The sequence below is a fragment of the Erinaceus europaeus genome, chromosome 1, assembly GCF_950295315.1.
Source record: "Erinaceus europaeus chromosome 1, mEriEur2.1, whole genome shotgun sequence".
NCBI classification, from domain to species: domain Eukaryota; kingdom Metazoa; phylum Chordata; class Mammalia; order Eulipotyphla; family Erinaceidae; genus Erinaceus; species Erinaceus europaeus.
The window spans coordinates 24,694,249-24,715,119 of record NC_080162.1 but is presented as its reverse complement, the minus strand read 5'-3'; the positions used below and the strand labels follow the sequence as shown (position 1 = coordinate 24,715,119).

The 20,871-nt window shown below is 41.7% G+C and overlaps 1 protein-coding gene across 2 annotated transcripts in view; it reads left to right on the top strand.

Moving 5' to 3' along the window:
- The first annotated feature begins 12,003 nt into the window (after positions 1–12,003).
- Positions 12,004–20,871, top strand: part of P4HA1 (prolyl 4-hydroxylase subunit alpha 1) — a 73,569-nt gene continuing 64,701 nt past the window's right edge. Inside the window, exons 1-2 of one of the 2 annotated variants that reach the window (XM_060203259.1) lie at positions 12,004–12,227; positions 20,610–20,717. In XM_060203259.1, the coding sequence (XP_060059242.1) occupies positions 20,630–20,717 (88 nt within the window). In that variant the 5' untranslated portion in view covers positions 12,004–12,227; positions 20,610–20,629. The remainder of the gene's footprint in view (positions 12,228–20,609; positions 20,718–20,871) is intronic. The other variant, XM_060203193.1, reaches the window with a different exon arrangement.

The window sequence follows — 20,871 nt, the reverse complement described above, 5'->3', positions numbered from 1 at the left end:
TCACCATACTTATATCTTACATTCAGTTGAACATAGATGTTACAGTGTACAAGGACTGGAGTTCAAGTCCCCAGTCTCCACCTGCTGGGTCTCATTGAACCTAAAATAAAACATTAACTGTGATGTTATGTTCATATATGTATATATATATATTCCCTGCTCTGAGCTGATTTTTTTCAGAAAGAAAAAGTGACTGAGACAGCAAGCCAAGGAAAAAGGGAAAGGCATAACAGCAGTGGTGCAGTAGGGAACGCACTCAAACCCCAGCTGAGCATAGGACAAAGGAGACACTTTCCAGGGACACTTTCCAGCATCTCTTTCTGGAGTTTCTAGTGGAAAGTTTGTTTCCTTGCCTTTTCTAATTTCTTGGCTCATAGCTTCTCTTTTCATCTTCAAAACAGCAATACCACCTATTCAAAACTATTCACGTAGAACAGAGAAATTGAGAAGAGAGGAGATAGAGAGGGAAGGAGAGAGAGAGATGGCAGCCTAGTACTTGCTTCATCACTTGTGAAGCTTCCCCCTAGCAGGTGGGGGATGAAGGGTTCAAACCCAGGTTGATACTCACGAGAACATGTGTGCTTAACCAGGTGCATCACTGCTCATCCCCCCTTTCTTCAAAAAATTCTTTTAAAAAAATATTTATTTATTCCCTTCTGTTGCCCTTGCGGTTTTATTGTTGTAGCTGTTATTGATGTCGTCATCGTTGGATAGGACAAAGAGAAACGGAGAGAGGAGGGGAAGACAGAGAGGGGGAGAGAAAGGCAGACACCTGCAGACCTGCTTCACCACCTGTGAAGCAACCACTGTGCAAGTGGGGAGCCGGGATCCTTAATCCATCCTTGCGCTTTGTGCCATGTGCGTTTAACCCACTGCGCTACCGCCCGACTCCCTGCTCATCCCTTTTTTTGATAAATTTGCTTCAAGATATTTTTACCATTTGTGGGTACAGTTGTAAATGGAACTGCTTCCTTAATTATCATCTCCAACTCATTATGTATAGAAGTTCAACAGGTTTATGTATATTGATTTTGTACATTGTCACTTTACTGAATTTATTCTTTATAATATCTTAAGAAGTTTTTAAATGAGTATTCTTGTCATCTGCAAGTAGTGACATTTTAATTTCTCTCCTAATGTAGATTCTTTTAATACCTTTTCTTTGCCTGGTTCATCTTGCTAGAAATTACAGGTCTGTGTTGAACAGTAGTGATGAAAGTGAATATTCTTGTTTTGTTTCTGATCTTAATAAAAAAAAAGTTTCAGGTGGGGGTAGATAGCATAATGGTTATCACTAAAAATAAATTTAAAATGTTTTTAAAAGCTTTCATTGAATATTATGCTAGTTATAGATTTATCACACATGGCCATTTTTGTTGAGGTATGTTCCTTCTAGTTCCAGTTTATTCTATTTATTTATTTTTTAAAAATATTATTTATTGGGAGTCGGGCTGTAGCGCAGCGGGTTAAGCGCAGGTGGCGCCACGCAAAGCGCAAGGACCGGCGAAAGGATTCCGGTTCGAGCCCAGGCTCCCCACCTGCAGGGGAGTCACTTCACAGGCGGTGAAGCAGGTCTGCAGGTGTCTGTCTTTCTCTCTCCCTCTCTGTCTTCCCCCTCCTCTCTCCATTTCTCTCTGTCCTATCCAACAACAACGACAACAATAATAACTACAACAGTAAAACAACAAGGGTAATGAAAGGGAATAAATAAATAAAATAAATATAAAATTATTATTTATTTGTTAATGAAAAAGATAGGAGAAAGAGAAAGAACCAGACATCACTCTGGTACATGTGCTGCCTGGGATTGAACTCAGGATTTCAAGCTTGAGTGTCTAATGTTTTATCCATTGCACCACCTCCTGGATCACCTATTCCTTATTCATTCATTTATTTATTTATTTATTTATATTGTTGCCTCCAGAGTTATCCATGGATGGGGCTCAGTGCCTGTACTGTGAATCTACTGCTCCTAGAGGCTATCATTTTTTCCATTGTTGTTGTGATTTTTGTTGCTGCTGTTGTTATTGTTGTTGCTGTTGTTGTTTGATAGGACAGAGAGAAATTGAGAGAGGAGGGGAAAACAGAGAGGGAGAGAAAGAGAGACATCTGTGGCATTGCTTCACTGATAGTGAAGTTTACAGGGGTGGGGGTGGGGGTGGAGGTGCTTGATCCTAGGTCCTTGGGCATGGTAAAATGTGTGCTTAACTCTGTGGACCTCTCCTCCCCACCTCCTAGTGTATTTCTTTTTATTTATTTATTTAAAAAAGGAGACATTAACAAAACCATAGGATAAGAGGGGTACAACTTTGCACAATTCCCACCACCAAATCTCCATATCTCATCCTCTCCCCTGATAGCTTTCCTATTCTCTATCCCTCTGGGAGTATGGACCCAAGGCCATTGTGGGATGCAGAAGGTTGAAGGTCTGGCTTCTGTAATTGCTTCCCCCCTGAACATGGGCGTTGACAGGTCAATCCATACTCCCAGCCTGCCTCTCTCTTTCCATAGTAGGGTGGGGCTCTGGGGAATTGGAGCTCCAGGACGTATTGGTGGGGTCCTCTGTCTGGGGAAGTCTGGTTGACATCATGCTAGCATCTGGAACCTGGTGGCTGAAAAAAGAGTTAACATACAAATCCAAACAAATTGTTGAACAATTATGGATCTAAAGGCTGGAATAGTGCAGATAAAATGTTGGGGGGGGGTATTGCTTCCATCATTTTAGTCCCCTGCTGAAAATAACCTAGCCACTATTACCTATTTAATCAAATCACTTTATTCACTTTCCTAACTCTCAAATATGTAGTATTTTATAATCCTCACAATATAACTCAACACATCCATTCCCTCAAGTGATTTCTAATTGTTTCATATATAAAATGCACTATAATTAATACTGCCTTCAATAATGAGGTCTATCTTCTATGCTGGTACTCAATGTCAAAGGAAGAAACCATCATTCAAAATGTGAAATAAAACTTGATTTGTTATGTTATTATTTTGTTAAGTATTACTATATTTTATGCATGTTAGATACAATCTCTGCTGATTCTCCATAATAGTTTTCAAAAGGTGCAGTTGAGGGATTGGATGATTTTCCAAGGTGGGAAACAGCTGACATTAGCTGTAGAAGCTTGCTTTCTCTGCACTAAGTGTTCACAATTGGCAATGTCTCAGAGATGTGCTTACCAGCTGTAACTTTGTTACTATTCCATTGATTTTAAAAGTAGGAGGCTACAACTGACTGGCTGGTTTTTAGAGGTTTCTGCACAAGGTTGAGCTATTGATGTATTAACAAAGTTTAAAATCACTTCTGTTCATTGTTACCATAGCTACACAGTAGTTTTTCCTTAAGAATATGGAATACACAGTAGTTTTTCCTTAAGAATATGGAACTTAGGGCACCAAAGTAAAAACCCTGTGGAGAGGGGTAGACATGCAGCTTCCTGGGCCAGTGGGGGGTGGGAGTGGGTGGGAGGGATGGGTCACAGTCTTTTGGTGGTGGGAATGGTGTTTATGTACACTCCTAGTAAAATGTAGTCATGCAAATCACTAGTTAATTAATATGAGAGGGGGAAAATTAATTGTATGTCTCGAAGTTTTTCAAAACACAAACTGAATCTTTTTAATATATAGGCTGTGTAATTGATATGCAGACTCTCTCAAAAGCCTAGACCAAGTAGATCAGAAGCAACCAATAGCACAGCTATATACAAGATACTGGGTACTGTACAGCAAACCCAAACAAAAGGACTTTTCAAAGTTAACCCAATTACCAAATAATGTAATGATAACATTAACTATCGATTGTCTTTTTGAACCCTAAGACAGCAGGAACCTCACATCTCCACTTCTTCTAGCCTTTGCCCCTCTTCCATAGCCAGTCAACAGCATCAGGTTGAAAGCTGTCAGGAGCTGCTTGTTGCTGGCTTTGAAAGTGACTGGGATCCATGTGGATTCAGTCGGCTAGGAAGGATCGTCAGTTTCCCCAATGAATGGGTACTCACGGGATGCACCACGAGAAGGTCGATCCAATGCAACCTGGTCACATCTCCACTATAGAGCCTCTACTTCCCCCAGTCCTGGAACCATTGTATAGGGCCCACTTTCTCTTATGCCTCTCCCAATCCATATCAAATAATATTGCATCTGCCGATCACAACCTAACCAACACAACGATTACCACCTCAACATGCTTCACTTCAGACTGTGTCCAGAGACTTCACGTGTGGAATGACAACCCTTCAGCTTCATTACTCAGGTGAGACCTTTCCTTTCATAGTATACTCTAATTCCATTCTAACAAAGTCCCAAAACCTAGATATACACCAGTTTCTGTGAGAGAGTTCACACGTATCCATAAACTACTGCAAAATATATACCTGAAAGCAGAAGTACACTAGAGTTTGCAGTGAGTACCCCCCTAACACTTCCTCTCCACTATTCCAAGATTTGGGTCCATGATTACTCAACAATTTGTTTGGCTTTGTATGTTAACTCTCTTTTCAGTCACCAGGTTCCAGATGTCATCAGGATGCCGGCCAGGCTTCCCTGGACTGAAGACCCCACCAATATGTCCTGGAGCTCTGCTTCCCCAGAGACCCATCCTACTAGGGAAAGAGAGAGGCAGACTGGGAGAATGGACCGACCAGTCAACGCCCATGTTCAGCGTGGAAGCAATTACAGAAGCCAGACCTTCTACCTTCTGCAACCCACAATGACCCTGGGTCCATGCTCCCAGAGGGATAGAGAATGGGAAAGCTATCAGGGGAGGGGGTGGGATATGGAGATTGGGTGGTGGGAATTGTGTGGAATTGTACCCCTCCTACCCTATGGTTTTGTTAATTAATCCTTTCTTAAATAAAAAAGAAAAAAAAAGAATATGGAACTTGGGAGGTTGTAGCACAGCGGGTTAAGTGCAGGTGGCGCAAAGCACAAGGACCAGTGTAAGGATCCCGTTTGGAGCCCTGGCTCCCCACCTGCAAGGGGTCACTTCACAGGCAGTGGCAAACGAAAGAAGAACAGGCAGTGAAGCAGGTCTGTAGGTGTCAGATATCTTTCTCTCCCCCTCTCTGTCTTCCCCTTTTCTCTCCATTTCTCTGTCCTATCCAACAACAACAACAACAACAATAACTACAACAATAAAACAACAAGGTCAACAAAAGGGAATAAATAAAATAAATCTTAAAAAAAAAGAATATGGGACTTGTAACATGTTTCTAATAAAATAGTGATCTTCTGAGGAACAACTTCAACTTTTTCAGATGCATGAAGAAGAGAATTCTTAATGGCTTAAAGTCAGAATTAATATTTATTTTATTGATTCCCTTTTGTTGCCCTTGTTGTTTTATTGTTGTAGTTATTATTGTTGTTATTAATGTTGTCTTTGTTGGATAGGACAGAGAGAAATGGAGAGAGGAGGGGAAGATAGAGAAGGGGAGAGAAGGATAGACATTGGCAAACCTGCTTCACAGGTGGGGGAGCCTGGGGATCATTATGCTGATCCTTGCGCTTTGCATCACGTGCGCTTAACCCCCTGCGCTACTGCCCCACTCCCTTAAAGTCAGGCTTATTTTGCTTTATTGTCCTGCTATTCAGACGGGAAGCAAGCCACTTTTCTCCCACTCATCAAAGTATCTTTCATCTTGATACTAGCCAAGCAGAAGTGATCAACTCAATTTCACTGTAGATTTGAAATGAAGTGTTATATTTTGGGCAACCAAAGAATATTGTTAAAGATGGATTATAAATTTAGTTTCATAACTTATTGTTGACAGTGCCATGTAAAATTTTAGGATTGTTGTTATATTTGGGAATTCCCAAATAATTAATATGTGACTTAGGAGAATTCAGGGGCGGACTAGCAAAATAGTTCACTTGCATAGTGTGCCACTTTGCCATGTGCAAAACCCACATTTGAGTCTGGCCTTTACAACATTGAAAGAAGCTTCAATGCCTTCCTCTCTTTCACCTTCTTTCTGCCTCTATTAAAAACAAAACAAAACAACACAACAGGTCAGGGCACATTTTAAAAATATTTACTTACCTGTTTTAATGAGAAATACAGTTAGAAAGAGAGAAAGAGAGAGAGAAGATAGATAAGTAGAGAGAGAGAGAGAGAGAAATAGTTCAGATCATTGCTCAACTGCTCAACTGCTCAACTCTGGCATATGGTGGTGCCAGAGATTGAACCTGGGACCCTGAAGCTTCAGGCATGAAAGTCTTTTTGCGGGAGTCGGGCGGTGGCGCAGCGCGTTAAGTGCATGTGGTGCAAAGCGCAAGGACCGGAGAGTAAGGATCCGGGTTGGAGCCCCCAGCTCCCCACCTGCAGAGTAGTCACTTCACAGGCAGTGAAGCAGGTCTGCAGGTGTCTGTCTTTCTCTCCCCCTCTCTGTCTTCCTCTCCTCTCGCCATTTCTTTCTGTCCTATTCAACAACAATGACATTAATAACAACAGCAACAATAAAAACAAGGACAACAAAAGGGAAAATAAATATAATAAAATAAAAAAGTTTTTTAAAAAGTCTTTTTGCATAATCATTATAATGTTTTCCCTGCTCCCCCCTTTTATTGGGTAGGTAAGCATTCATTAAATCTTTCCTTCACTTGGATACACCTGCATATCAGATTTCAGGCTCAGGCAAAAACAAACAAACAAAAAAACACTAGTATAGCTACAGGCCCTTTGAAATATAACTAAAATATGCCTACTAGCTATCTACAAAATGGAGGACCCCCCAACACTTCATTGGCTCTATTCCAGCCTTTAGGTCCATGATTGTTCAACAATTTGTTAGACTTTGTATGTTAACTCTCTTTTCAGCCACCAGGTTCCAGATGCTAGCATGATGCCAACCAGACTTCCCTGGATAGACAACCCCACCAATGTAGGCTTCTCCAGAGCCCTTCCCCACTAGGGAAAGAGAGAGACAGGCTGGGAGTATGGATTGACCTGTCAACGCCCATGTTCAACGGGGAAGCAATTACAGAGGCCAGACCTTCCACCTTCTGCATCCCACAATGACCTTGGGTCCATACTCCCAGAGGGTTAAAGAATAGGAAACCTATATGAAGAGGGGATGGGATACAGAGTTCTGGTGGTGGGAATTGTGCAAAGTTGTACCCCTCTTATCCTATAGTTTAGTCAATGTTTCCTTTTTATAAATAAAGAATTAAAAAAAATCTTTTCTTCAAAATTTTATATATCCAACAATTTGAAGAATTTTCCATAGGTGAGTTATAGGTTCTTTAAGTTTCAACCTTGGGTTTACTTCACTGTCTCAGTTTTGGATGCTCACCCAAAGAACAAGTGCGGATAGCTATAAGATATCTGGCCCTCCAATCCATATTAAATAATATTGCATCTGCCGATCGCAACCTAATCAACGCAACGACTGCCACCTCAACATGCTTCAGCGCAGATTGTGTCCAGAGACGTCACGTGTGGAATGACAACCCTTCAGCTTCATTACTCAGGTGAGACCTTTCCTTTCATAGTATTCTCTAATTCCATCCCAGGTGGTTCACTTTCTAACAAAGTCCCAAAACCTAGATATACACCAGTTTCTGTGAGAGAGAGCGTATGTACACACATATCCATAAACTAGTGCAAAACATATACCTGAAAGCAGAAGTACACTAGAGTTTGCAGTGAGTACCCCCCTAACACTTCCTCTCCACTATTCCTAGATTTGGGTCCATGATTGCTCAACAATTTGTTTGGCTTTGTATGTTAACTCTCTTTTCAGCCACCAGGTTCCAGATGCCATCAGGATGCCGACCAGGCTTCCCTGGACTGAAGACCCCACCAATATGTCCTGGAGCTCTGCTTCCCCAGAGACCCACCCTACTAGGGAAAGAGAGAGGCAGACTGGGAGAATGGACCAACCAGTCAACGTCCATGTTCAGCAGGGAAGCAATTACAGAAGCCAGACCTTCTACCTTCTGCAACCCACAGTGACCCTGGGTCCATGCTCCCAGAGGGATAGAGAATGGGAAAGCTATCAGGGGAGGGGGTGGGATATGGAGATTGGGTGGTGGGAATTGTGTGGAGTTGTACCCCTTCTACCCTATGGTTTTGTTAATTTATCCTTTCTTAAATAAAAAATAAATAAATAAAAAAAGATATCTGTCCCTTCACCTTCAGATTGCAGTGCTGGGTGGAGTGCCACAGTGGGTGGTAGGAGTATTCTTAGATGCCACTCCTACATGAGGACAGCTGGCCAGGATCTTAACTATACTTGGAAGTGACTGTGATTTACAAAAATATAGCCCACTAAACTTAAACCAAATGTATCCTAACTCATCTTCCATTCAGCTAAATGTTTTGAATGCCTGCTAACCACTTCAATAACAAGGAAAAAACACGATGTGTGGGATATCAGTGAGGGAAGAATTAGCAGTCTGGAGACTGAAGTTAAAACTATCTTACCTTCACAAGTTTCACAAAAGTATATGACTGTGTGAAGATATTACAAAGGCTTCTTTTGCACCAGAGGGTCCCTCAAGTTGAATCTTCCTTAGCTGCACATTGTAAGTCTGACTCAGTATGTGGCGTCATTTAATTTAGTGGATAAATAGTGAACAGTCAGCCTTGGCTCACTATATGGTCTGGGGATATACGACTGACAGCTCCATTTGAACAAAGACTTTTTTCCTAAGAGGAAGAGATGTTTGCTTAATTTTTAGACTCCTTGTTTTCATTTTCAAATGCTTTGTTTTGATGATCATTTTACATTCCTAAAAAAGTATTGAGGACTCCAAAAAGCTTTTATGTGGGTTGGGTTATAACTATAAACATTTACTGTGTCAGAAGTTAAAACAAGTGCATGAAACATTTACTAATTCGTCTAAAAATAGAATAAATTCTTACATGTTAATAACATTTTAAATAAAAAGTAGCTATTTTTTAAAGCAATAGAATTTAGTGAGAAGAGTGACATTATTTTACATTTCTGTAAATCTCTTAATTGTCTGACCTAGTAGACTTTCATATATGCTTTTGCAGTCAATCTATTGCAGTATCACAGGCTATGCAGTTTCTGGAAACCCCCTCTGTATTTTCATTATGTAGAAATGGCATTAATAGTCTTAGTATGAAATAACTTTGACCTTGCAGACCCCCCATTGAGAAGTAGTGAGTTAGACACCACTACTTTTATTTACTGGCTGTCCAGGGCTCTCAAAGTAACCTCTCTTTACTTCCTTATCTATATGGTCAACCCCACCCCCTAGATAAGAGTCAAGTGTTATGATTATAAGATTTTAGCGTACAAGGAGAACTTTAGAAACAAATTTTATCTTAACTTGAAGTATGTATTTATTATGAGAAAGAATGAAAGGGAGGGAAAGAGAATCAGAGCAACTGCTCAGCTCTGCATTAAGGTGGTGTCGAGGAGTGAATCTGCAGTCTAAGGTATACAAGTTGTTGCTCTAACAGACATTTTCTTAAAATCAGAACACAGCTCAGTTCTAATTTATCGTGGTGTGGCGGATTGAATCTAGGACTTTGGAACCTCGAGCATAACAGTGTCTTTGCATAACCATATCTACCCCACTCTTTAACATACTTGAGCTATCACCCTGGCCCTTAGAAACATTTTTCTAAACACTTCAGTGAGAAAATGTTCATTTACGCCGTAGTTTCACATCTTTCCAAGAGAGGTGTCAGCACCCTCCACTAAGCCCACATTCTCCTTCACCATAGGGTTCTGGATCCTCACCCCCCACATTTGCCCCCTCCTCCCTACCCCTCTGAGCCCAGGGATCCTTGGCATTAGATCATAGTCCACTGAGGTACAAACAATTTTTAATGAATAATGAGTCTTAGATAAGTCATTCTTCCCTTTCACTGACAAGGGCAAATGATCTCCTTCATTGTGTGCTGCCTGAGAATAAAGTAAATTATTTAAACTCAACATTGGGCGCCTTGTATGCTACTACAACAGAATTTAATATTTACAAAATCACTTACTTGTGCTACTCATATGCTTCTTCTTCTTCTAGCGTTTGCCCTACTTCCGTAGCCAGTCAACAACGTCAGGTTGAGCCTGATGTAAAGTTTCGAGACCTCCTTTGAATCTGGAGAGGAGGCAGTCGTTGACTATGTGGGTCATAGTCTGTCTGTAGCCGCAGGGGCAGTTCGGGTCGTCTCTGGCTCCCCAGCGATGGAACATAGCGGCGCCAGCCATGGCCTGTTCGATAGCGATTGAGGAGGGCCCAGTCATAACATGCTAGGGCAAAGTCGGGTTGACGCTTGCAGGGGTCTGGGATGAGGTGTTTGTTCTTTACCTCAGCTGACTGCCAGCTCTGTTTCCAAGAGACTGGAACAGAGAAGTTCAGTGCTCATATGCTAAGTACTTTCTATACCATGTCTGACTTAACCCGCAAAACCACTTTTTGAGCTACTTGCCCTCATTCCCATATTACAGATGAGGAAACTGAGATATGTTAATTAATCCTCACTGTTACACCAGACAGAGTTTGCACAACAGACTAAACATACATTATCTCATTATCTGTCGCTGGAACAATTAGTCCATTGTGTACTGATAAAGTATAAAGGTGGGAGATAAAGTTAGGTTCACATAAAGTAACAGTAGAGCCAAGAGCAAAATACCTTTGGGCTAAGAGAGTTGAGATACAGAGGTTAGATTATTTCCCACCTGAGGCTTCCTTTATTGGATAAAATAAACATTCTTTTCTTTTAAAAAATTTATCAGTGATTTAACAATGATTAACAAAATTGTAAAATAACAGGGGTACAATTCCCATATAGTTCTCACCACCAGAGTTCTGTGTCCCATCCGCTCAGCCCCTGTTCTTTATCCCCCTGGGATTATGGATCAAAATTCTTCTTTTTTTAAAAAATCACTTTATTGGGGAAAATAGTGGTTTGTAGAACAGCTGTTGAATGTTTTTTGTTTTTTTTATTAAACATTTTTATTATCTTTATTTATTGGATAAAGACAGTCAGAAATTGAGAGGGAAGGGAGGGACAGAGAGACACTTGCAGCCCTGCTTCACCACTTGTGAAGCTTTCCTCCTGCAGGTGGGGACTGGGGGCTTGAACTCAGGTCCCTGCACATGTGAGCTCAACCAGGTGTGCCACCACCAGGCCCCAATTTTTTTTTTAAAAAAGATTTTATTTACTTATGAGAAAGATAGGAGAGAGAAAGAACCAGACATCACTCTGGCACATGTGCTGTTGGGGCTGAACTCTGGACCTCGTGCCTGAGAGTTCAAAGTTTTGTCACTGCGCCACCTCCCAGACCACACTTTTCAGCACTGTTCAGCTCTGGCTTATGGTAGTACAGGGGGATTGAACCTGGGACTTTGCAGCCTCGATCATGAGAGTCTGTTTGTATAACCATGCTATCTACCCTCTGCCCTGTTTTTTGTTTTTAACAGAGCACTGTTCAGCTCGGGTTTATGGTGGTGTTGGGGCCTGAACCTGGGACTTCCAAGCCTCAGGTATAAGAGTCTCTTTGCATAGCCATCATGCTATCTACCCCTGACCTGAACCAAAAACACTTTTTTTCTTAGGAATTCGTTTATTTATTCATGAAAAAGTTAGGAGAGAAAGAACCAGGCTTCACCCTGGTACATGTGCTGCAAGGGATTGAACTCAGGACCTCAAGCTTGATAGTCCAATGGTTTATCCACATTACGCCACCTCCCAGACCACCTAAAATTCTTTATGGGGTGAAAATAAGCATTATTTTCTCTGCTTCCACGTTCCTTTGCTCATTGCTAAATTAGTCTCTGCCGGTAGCTTGCAAATCGAGGCCCAGCGGCTGACTCGAAAATAACCCGCAGCAGAGCCTCTGCAAAGGGGAGAACCCCAGGTAACCAGGGTAACGGTAGTGCGGCGCAAACCCCACGCAGGCGCATTTCTCCCCGACCCTCCAGGGTGGGCCGCTGACTCCAGGGCCCTGGGGGAACGCGGGTGTGGGCGGCGGGTGGGCCGGCGGGAGGGAGGTGGCGGCTGGGCGCCTGCGCAGTGGCGATGCGCTGGTGTGATCCGGCTCACGTACGGAACGAGGGCTGCCTTCGCCTCCTCCCCCGCGCCGCGGTCACGGCCTAGAGGTTATAAAAGGGCTAACTGGCTCCCTCTGCTGCCCAGTTGCGCTGCCAGCGGCTTGACGGGCGGGACAAGGTAGCGGGCCCGGGTACTGGAGACGGGGACGTGAGGAGCCGCTCCGCTGCCGTCCGCTCCCGCTTCCCAGGTGAGACGCTCCCCGGACCGCGGAGATTGGGGGGTGGCTGCGGGGCGGCTGTGGGCCGCCGTAGTCCCCCTCGGACGGCCAAGGCGGGCTGGCCTCTGCCTTGATTCCGGGCCGGGCTGGCTTGCGTTCAGCCTAGTCGGGACCCGAATTCTCTGGAGCTGGGGCCCCGCGGCCCGCGCGTCTCCTCCCGCCGCCGCCCGTGCTCGGCGCCCCGGGTCTGGTGGTTGGGGCTGCGGCAGCCTCCGTCCCCGCCCCGGGGGCCAGGACTTTCTTGAAAGCGCCTTCCTGGGGAGGATCACCCTGTTGCTTTTTTTTTTTTTTTTTTTTTTTTTTTTCTCCGCTCCCCGAGCTCCTCTCATACCTGGTCCTCCCGACTGAAAGGCGCGAGGGGCGCGGGGGCGGGGAGGCCGGGGGTCTGGTTAACATGTGGCGACGCGGAGCAGAGTTGAAAAAAAGTTGAGAAACTGGAACCCTGTTTTTTGTTTTGTTTTGTTTTGTTTTGTTTTGTTTTGTTTGTTAATGGGGAAGCCATGGGCGTGGGGAGTGGGGCCGAGCAGAAGTTGAGGTGGGGGACTCATCCGTGCGGGCTCGAGTGTCGCGGCTTCGGGGGCTGCTGGGGGAGGAAGTGGCTGTCACCGCGGCGCCTTCCGGCCCCCCAGCATCTGGAAGGGGCGCAGCCCCCCACCCCAACATCTGCTCGGGGCCGAGAGTTTGCCGCTGTTCTAAGTGAAGTACATTCCGTGGCCGTGGAGGATTTTGAGTTGGATTGCATGAGTTGCAACCCCCACCCCCCTCCCGGCCCCCCCGAAAAATGTGTGTATTTTTAGGGGAGGGGAAGGAGGACACCGGGGGTGGGGGTATGGCGCTTATTTAGGTAGAGCACATTCTTCCACTTGCAAGAGGCCCAGGGTTTGATTCCGGGCACCTAAGAAAAAAAAACGAAACATCAACAACAAATATATGTATTTATGTATTTATTTTTTACAAAGCAAGGCACTGCTCAGCTCTGGCTTATGGCGGTGCTGGGGATTGAACCTGGGACTTTTTGGCATGACCTCAGGCATGAAAGGCTTTTTTGCATTAACCATTATGCTGACTCCCCAGCCCTATATTTATTTTTATATATGTATAGAATTCCGTTTTTTTTTTTTTTTTTTAGACACTGAGGTCTTAGGCACTCAAATCGGGTGGAAATTCTGCACCGGTTTGCGTTAGGAAAGGGCTATAGAAGCTCCTAGATCTCCTTTTATGAGCTGATCTAAAAGGCCAGAGAGGCTTGCCAGTTACAGCTTAACTGTTTCTGGTTTCTCTGACTTTCCCCTGGAATGCGTGCTGATGGGATGGAGTGGCCGCTACGTGAGTGGGGGAGGGGGAGAGACGTGGCAGTACTGTGCCTTCATCCACTTTTCGCTCATTTTTTAAGAGAAAGGTTCTTGCAAGAAACGTTATTTTCCTTCTTAGGTTAAGCTGATGCTTATGAATGAGGCTAGTCTTTTCCTAAAATAACCAGATGAGCTATTCAGCCCACATAGCAGGAACACTGGAATTTAACTTATAAAATATTTTTTATAGAGAAATTCTCTCAGATCACGCATCTGTGGAGGAAATGGATACCTAAACCAGAAAATACTCAAGAACCTGAAAGTCAACAACTTTAAATGCTTTTCCTTCATTTAATAGACAGGTTTTAATGGACATTTGTGTGTGTGTGTGGTTTTTTCCCCTTCACTTTGAGCCTGTGAATGTAATTTCAGGATCTCAAATATCAACGTAAGATTTTTTAAATTTTTGTTTCCTGCTGGGGCGAGGGGCAGGTTTTATGACTCTAAAAATTTGGATTTTGATATCTTGTACTTCATATTCTGCCAGCGTATTAGATGAGAAATACTTCTTGGAGCATTCATTTTTAAATGTGGAAAACCAAAACTTTGCTAAGAGGTTAGTTACACTGGTCATTTTGTGATCTGATAGCTAATGTAAAATATATCCTACAACTTATAATTTTTATTTTTTAAATTTTTACAAAATCTTTATTTATTGGGTAGAGACAGCCAGAAAATCAAGAGAAGGCGAGAGACAGACATGCTTCACCATGCTTCACCACTTGCAAGGCTTTCCCTATGCAGGTGAGGACTGGGGGCTCCAAGCATTGTAACATGTATGCTCAACTAGGTGTGCCATCACCTGGCCCCACTACAACTTATAATTACTGCAAAGAAATTTTAGTGCAAAATACCATTAAAAATAGAAAGCTTTGTGTAAGAAATAAGAAAGCTATATAAATAGATAGATAGATAACCGCATAGGTTGTTCAAGTTGGTCTACGTGGCAGCATGTTAACCGTTCCTAATGCTACAGAGCTGAATTTTATATGAGCACTGGCTTTCAAAGGGCCGCCAGATTCAATCCTACTTTCATTGCAGGCTGGAGTTCTTCCAGGGATGCAGCCACAGGGCTTATGAACATTCATTTCTTTTATTTATTTACTTAATCTTATATATTTTTTTCATATGATTCTTTTTGTTTTGTTTTTTAAATATTTTCTTTATTCATGAAGAAGATAGGCGAGACAAAGAGCCAGATATCAATCACTCTTGCACATATCCCACCGGGGATTGAACTCAGGGCCTCATGCTTGAGTCTATCTAGTGCTTTAACCACTGCGACATCTCCTGGATCACTGAACCTTTATTTCTTAGTGGAAAGACTACCCTGTTTTTACTTGTTTACAATAATCAAATTGAAACTTAAGAACTGCTTTTAGACTGAAAAAGAATATCCACTTCATGAGATACACAGTGGCACTTCTCAGCCTGTTGAAATCCACTGAGCATGTGTTTGATTGATGATATGGACCCTAGGCTAGAAAATGCAAATACATCCTGTATCTGAAATTTACATACCACTTATACTCTACCACAAGTCCGTTTATAAACTCTAAAGGTAAAAGTGATATGAAACTAACTATAGGTATCTTAAGGCAATATTGAGTGTTTCTGCAGATAGCGCTGGGCATGTAAACCGGCCTCAACACAAGTATATGTAAAGAGCCTACAAACTTGTTAAAAGCTTTTCAATGAAAGTAGTGCCAGCTATGGGTTCTCCCTGTGAAACTGGAACAAGACTTTCCAGTTGCGAGATAGTAAAATTTAATGGAGGGATAAGAGTAGGAGGAACAAAATAGTGCTCCTTCAAATAAGGAACAGTAGTGGGACTACGGGTCAGATGGGCTTAAGTAAGAATGTGAAATAGTTGAATTCCTTTGAACTCTTTTCTCCAGTTGCTTCACTAAAACAGGCGTTCAGACTTTCTGCAAATGTAGTATTCTGGTGCCTTTGTGTTTGGAGGAAAACGGGAGGTTTATAAGATGAATCTTCCTCCACCTGGACTTTTCTGTGGCCCAGGTTCTCCTGGCTGCCAGTCCCCCTGGCTTCTGCTGGTGAGGGGTGAGGGGTGGGTAGGAGATTCTCTATACATGATCTTTACTGATGGCTTAAAATGTTCTCTCTCTTTTTGTCATCTCCAGGGCTTCACTGCTCCAGGCTGACTTTTTCAAATAGAAAGAGAAAGACAGAGACATAGAGAGAAAAACTCCACAACACTAAAGCATCCTTCGGTCTCCTGCTCTCATACGAGTGACTTTATTTTGTATATGTTTTCCTTAAGAATTTGAATCCAACATTAAGAGGGCGTGAACATTAGAGACAAGGAAGGACTGCATGTGAGATGCTGCAGGGACAGGGACTTGAGGTTTGGGCCTAAGTTGGAGCTCTGGCATTGCATGTGTCAGAGTGATGCTTTGGTTGTTTTTCTGTGTCTCTCTCTTCCTATTTCTCTCATTAATAAGTGAACAAATATTTTAAATAAAGAGAAAAAGAAGAGAAAGACTTAAGAATTATGAAAAAGATAACATAGTGGTTATTCAAAGACATTCATCCCTGAGGCTCCAGGGTCCCAGATCCAATCCCCAGCACTGCTTTAAGCCAGAACTGAGCAGTTCTTTTGTTTAAAAAAAAAAAAAAAAGAGCAAAAGAAAAACAAAGTGGTTTTTTTTTTTTCTTTTTTCAGAATAGCCTTGGGAGGGATGAAGTTGAAGTCAATTATTCTTGGACCTCAGACCTATAATTCATCACATACCAGAGAGGAGCTAGTTTAGGTATTCTGCTAGGAATGTGCGATGTCCAGAGTAAGACATGAAAAATAAATGACCGTTTCATGTTAGAAATGGTGTTTAAAATACTATAGCTCCATATGTGAATTTGCCCCATATACATCTTTGCAGAGTAGATTAAACAAAAATTAGTTTCTAGGCTTGGAACTAGCTCACCTGACAGCAGAGCACACACCTTATCATGTATGGGACTTTGAGTTCAAGCCCTGGCACCACACTGAGCAGTAGAACTTCATGGACGGCGAGCAGTGTGGTGCTGGTCTTCTTTCTCCTCTTCAGAAAAACAAAAAACAAACTGAAGCTAACAGAAAACCTTTTAGTTTTCCATTCTAGGCATGAAAGTTTATTTTGAGTATTGGAGCTGTAAGAAGATCCAAGAACTACTAGTCAGCAGCTATAAATAAAGAAGGCATTGAACACTGATAGGAAGCATTTAGGAATAAAGAATCTACTGTTATGTAAATGTGAATAATAGTATCTACTATTAACGCACATCTACAGCTATGACAGAAATGAATATTATAAGCAGGTTGTTATAAAATAGGAAGGTTTCTAGCGAGTAAGTGATAAATGGAACCATCTAAAGTATGAATTGCTAATTTCTTAATGTTTAATCTATTTTTTATGATTTTCAGAATATTAAAGATTATATACCTCAGTACCAAGGTTTAAAAAAAGATTTATTTACTTAACTGTGAGTTAAAACCAGCATTGGTTTTAAAACCAGCATTGATATATTTGATTGTGGCCTGAGCCTGACATCTAACATGCAGGTGGACCCAAGTTATTGTCTGGGGAAATGGTGTCATAGTTGGGAAAAGGACTAGAAAACTGGATCAGGAAAGATTTAATTTTTTTAAAAGTTATTTATTTATTATTGGATAGAGATAGAGGGAAATTGAGAGTGAAGGGGTTGATAGGTAGAGAGACAGATACCTGAAGCCTTGCTTCACCACCTGTGAAGCTTCCCCCACTTCAGGTGGGGACCAGGGGCTTGAATCCGAGTCCTTGGTCACTGTAATGTGAGCACTTAACCAGGTGAGCTACCATCAGGCCCCTTAGTTTTAAAATTAATTAATTAACTTAAAAATATTTTATTTATTTATTCATGAGAAAGATAGGAGAGAGAAAGAACCAGACAGCACTCTGGTACATGTGCTGCCCGGGATTGAACTTGGGACATCATGCTTGACAGTTCAATGCTTTAACCGCTGCACCACCTCCCGGACCACTAGTTTTTAATTTTAATTTAAACCTTGAAGATTTTTAAAAAACTTCTTTACTGGGGAATTAATGGTTTACAGTCAACAGTAAAATATAATATGATAGTTTGTACATGTGTAACATTCCTCAGTTTTCCACATAACAATTCAAACCCCACTAGGTCCTCTGTCCACCTTGAAGAATTTTAGGGTTTTTTTATTGTTGATTTGTTTAATTTTATTGTTCATTTGGTGTGCAGAATACTTTAAAAAATATTTAGGGGGGGGAGTCGGGCTGTAGCGCAGTGGGTTAAGCGCAGGTGGCGCAAAGCACAAGGACCGGCATAAGGATCCCGGTTCGAACCCCGGCTCCCCACCTGCAGGGGAGTCGCTTCACAGGCGGTGAAGCAGGTCTGCAGGTGTCTGTCTTTCTCTCCCCCTCTCTGTCTTCCCCTCCTCTCTCCATTTCTCTCTGTCCTATCCAACAATGATGACAACAATAATAATAACTACAACAATAAAACAACAAGGGCAACAAAAGGGAATAAATAAATAAAATAAAATATTAAAAAAAATTTAAAAAAATATTTAGGGGGTTAGAAAAACAACTAGAGCTGTTGTATGTGACACTGTTGTATGTGACACTGTTGTATGTGACACTGTTGTATGTGATACTGGGGATCAAATTTGAGACTTCATGTTTGAGAGGGAGTTCAGTGCCACCTCCAAGGCAGCATATTTTAATTTTTTGTGCTGTTAATCAGTAGTGAGTGTTTTGCTTATTAGCTATAGTTGCACTTTTGTAACTTTCTGGTGCTTAATCCACTATCTGTTAAAATCTTAGTGGACTCTGGTTGATGTGTGTGTTTATTAAATTAGCCCTAATTTATAGTTTCTCCATGTATATACCTCTAAATTATTTTGTGGATTGAAACTACATTTGGCTTATATATTTGGCTTACATAGGCTATATTTTCTCATTTAAGTTTAGAGATTCCCTTTTCAGAGATCCAGTAACTTTTGTTTTGTGATCATAGCTTATCAGTTTATCTTTTTTTCATCTATCCATCCAGAATTTATTTTACAGCCTGGTGTAAGATAAAAAGTCATATTGGATTTCTATCATTATTAAGATACAACTTTTGAGGTTCCCTCCCCAGTAATTTCTGTAGGAGAATAGTTTTAACTTATTTGAGGCTTAAGGATGAGGAAAGGTGACAAACATTAATGACAAAGTATCTTTTAGTAATACAAATAATAATCTCTTAACTGACATAAATTTTCTCATGTTCCTGATTAGTCTTCTGTTAGGACAACAAAAACATTTGTATTTTCTGGAAATACATTTGTTCATGAAGAAAAAATTATAGCAGAAATATGTTTCAATAGTAAGAAAATTCTAGAGTCTTTAGCCAGTCCAGTATTTTGAGAAAGTCTTGTGCTTTGGCAGGAACACAGGAGAGGAAGTGTCTCCATCTGCTACATTCTAGAAACTTCCAAAAGAGTTACTGAAAGGCAGCCAAGAAAGTAGAGTGTTTCACTACTGTGTAGTTCTGGAAGTATCTGGAAGTTTGTAGCAAACTTGAGGGAGGAGACTAAGGAGTACTTCCAGAAAGTTAGTTTCTTTGGCAATCTGTTTTCATTGAGATTCAAGTTAAGGGAAAGTGGTTTGTTTGTTTGTTTGTTTATATATTTTTGTTTGTGTGAGAGATCTAAACCAGGGCCTCATACATATGAGACAGGTACACCCCATCTCCCCGTGTGTGTGTGTGTGTGTGTGTGTGTGTGTGTGTGTGAACATGTGCATATACCCCTGTGTTTTGTATGTTTCCTTGCCCAAGCACTCTTCAGCTCTACTACTGGGCATTGAACCTGGGATCTTCAGAGCCTCAGTCATGAAAATCTTTAGCATAACCACTGTGCAATCTCCCAGGCCCCAGGATAGGAGCTTTAAAAATTTTTTTTTATTATTCATTTATTATGGGATAGAGACAGAGTAGTTGAGAGGGTTGGGAGAGATAGAGAGGGAGAGAGATACCTGCAGCCCGGCCTCACCAATCGTGAAACTTTCGCTCTGCAGGTGGGGACCAGGGTCTTGAACCTGGGTTCTTGTGCACTTTAATGTGAACACTTAACCTGGTGCACCACTACCTGGCCTCTGGTTAGGAGCTTTTTAATGTAGACTTCTGATCTTGTTTTTCAATTTCTGCCTGAGAGTGAGATCATCCCATATTCATCCTTCTATTTTTGACTTATTTCACTTATCATGATTTCTTCAAGCTCCATCCAAGATGAGCTGAAAATGGTGAAATCACCATTTTTAATAGCTGAGTAGTATTCCATTTTTCCCCCCGTAATATGAAATACCAAGCTCACTTTTTCTACAACAATTTGTTAAATTGTTCAGCAAGACTGATTATTGAATCTGTGTACAGAAGTTAGAGGTTCCTTCTGTGAGAGAGAGCTTATGTGCACACGTATCCATAAACTACTGCAAAATATATACCTGAAAGCAGGACTACACTAGAGTTTGCAGTTCCAGATGCCACCAGGATGCTGGCTAGGCTTCCCTGGATTGAAGACCCCACCAATGTGTCCTGGAGCTCAGCTTCCCCAGAGTCACACCCTACTAGGGAAAGAGAGAGGCAGACTGGGGGTATGGACCGACCAGTCAACGCCCATGTTCAGCGGGGAAGCAATTACAGAAGCCAGACCTTCTACCTTCTGCAACCCTCAACGACCCTGGGTCCATGCTCCCAGAGGGATAGAGAATGGGAAAGCTACCATGGGAGGGGGTGGGTTATGGGGATTGGGTGTTGGGAATTGTGTGGAGTTGTAGCCCTCCTACCTTATGCTTTTGTTCACTAATCCTTTCTTAAATAAAAAATTAAAAAAAAAAAAAAGAAGTTAGAGGTTCCATGAACAACTTTGAAATCTTATTTACGTATTTGACTATTGGAAATATGAGCTTTTCCCCCCTTTACTTAATGTCCATATCTCTCTTTGTAGGTGTGTGAACCTGTAACATTATGTCTTCGAAGATGATCTGGCATATTTTGATTGTAGGAATTATGTTTCCCTGGTCTTTGGCCCATCCAGGCTTTTTTACTTCAATTGGTAAGTTTTTTTAAAACTATTTTGTGATTTGTGCTTAGCACTTAAAAATTTTCCATTTTTGAATGTTTTTTAGACATTAAAATTAAATGCAGTGTATTCCTGGAGACTGAAACATTGCTGTAGACACTGACCCTTGTAAAGTTGATCTCTTCTT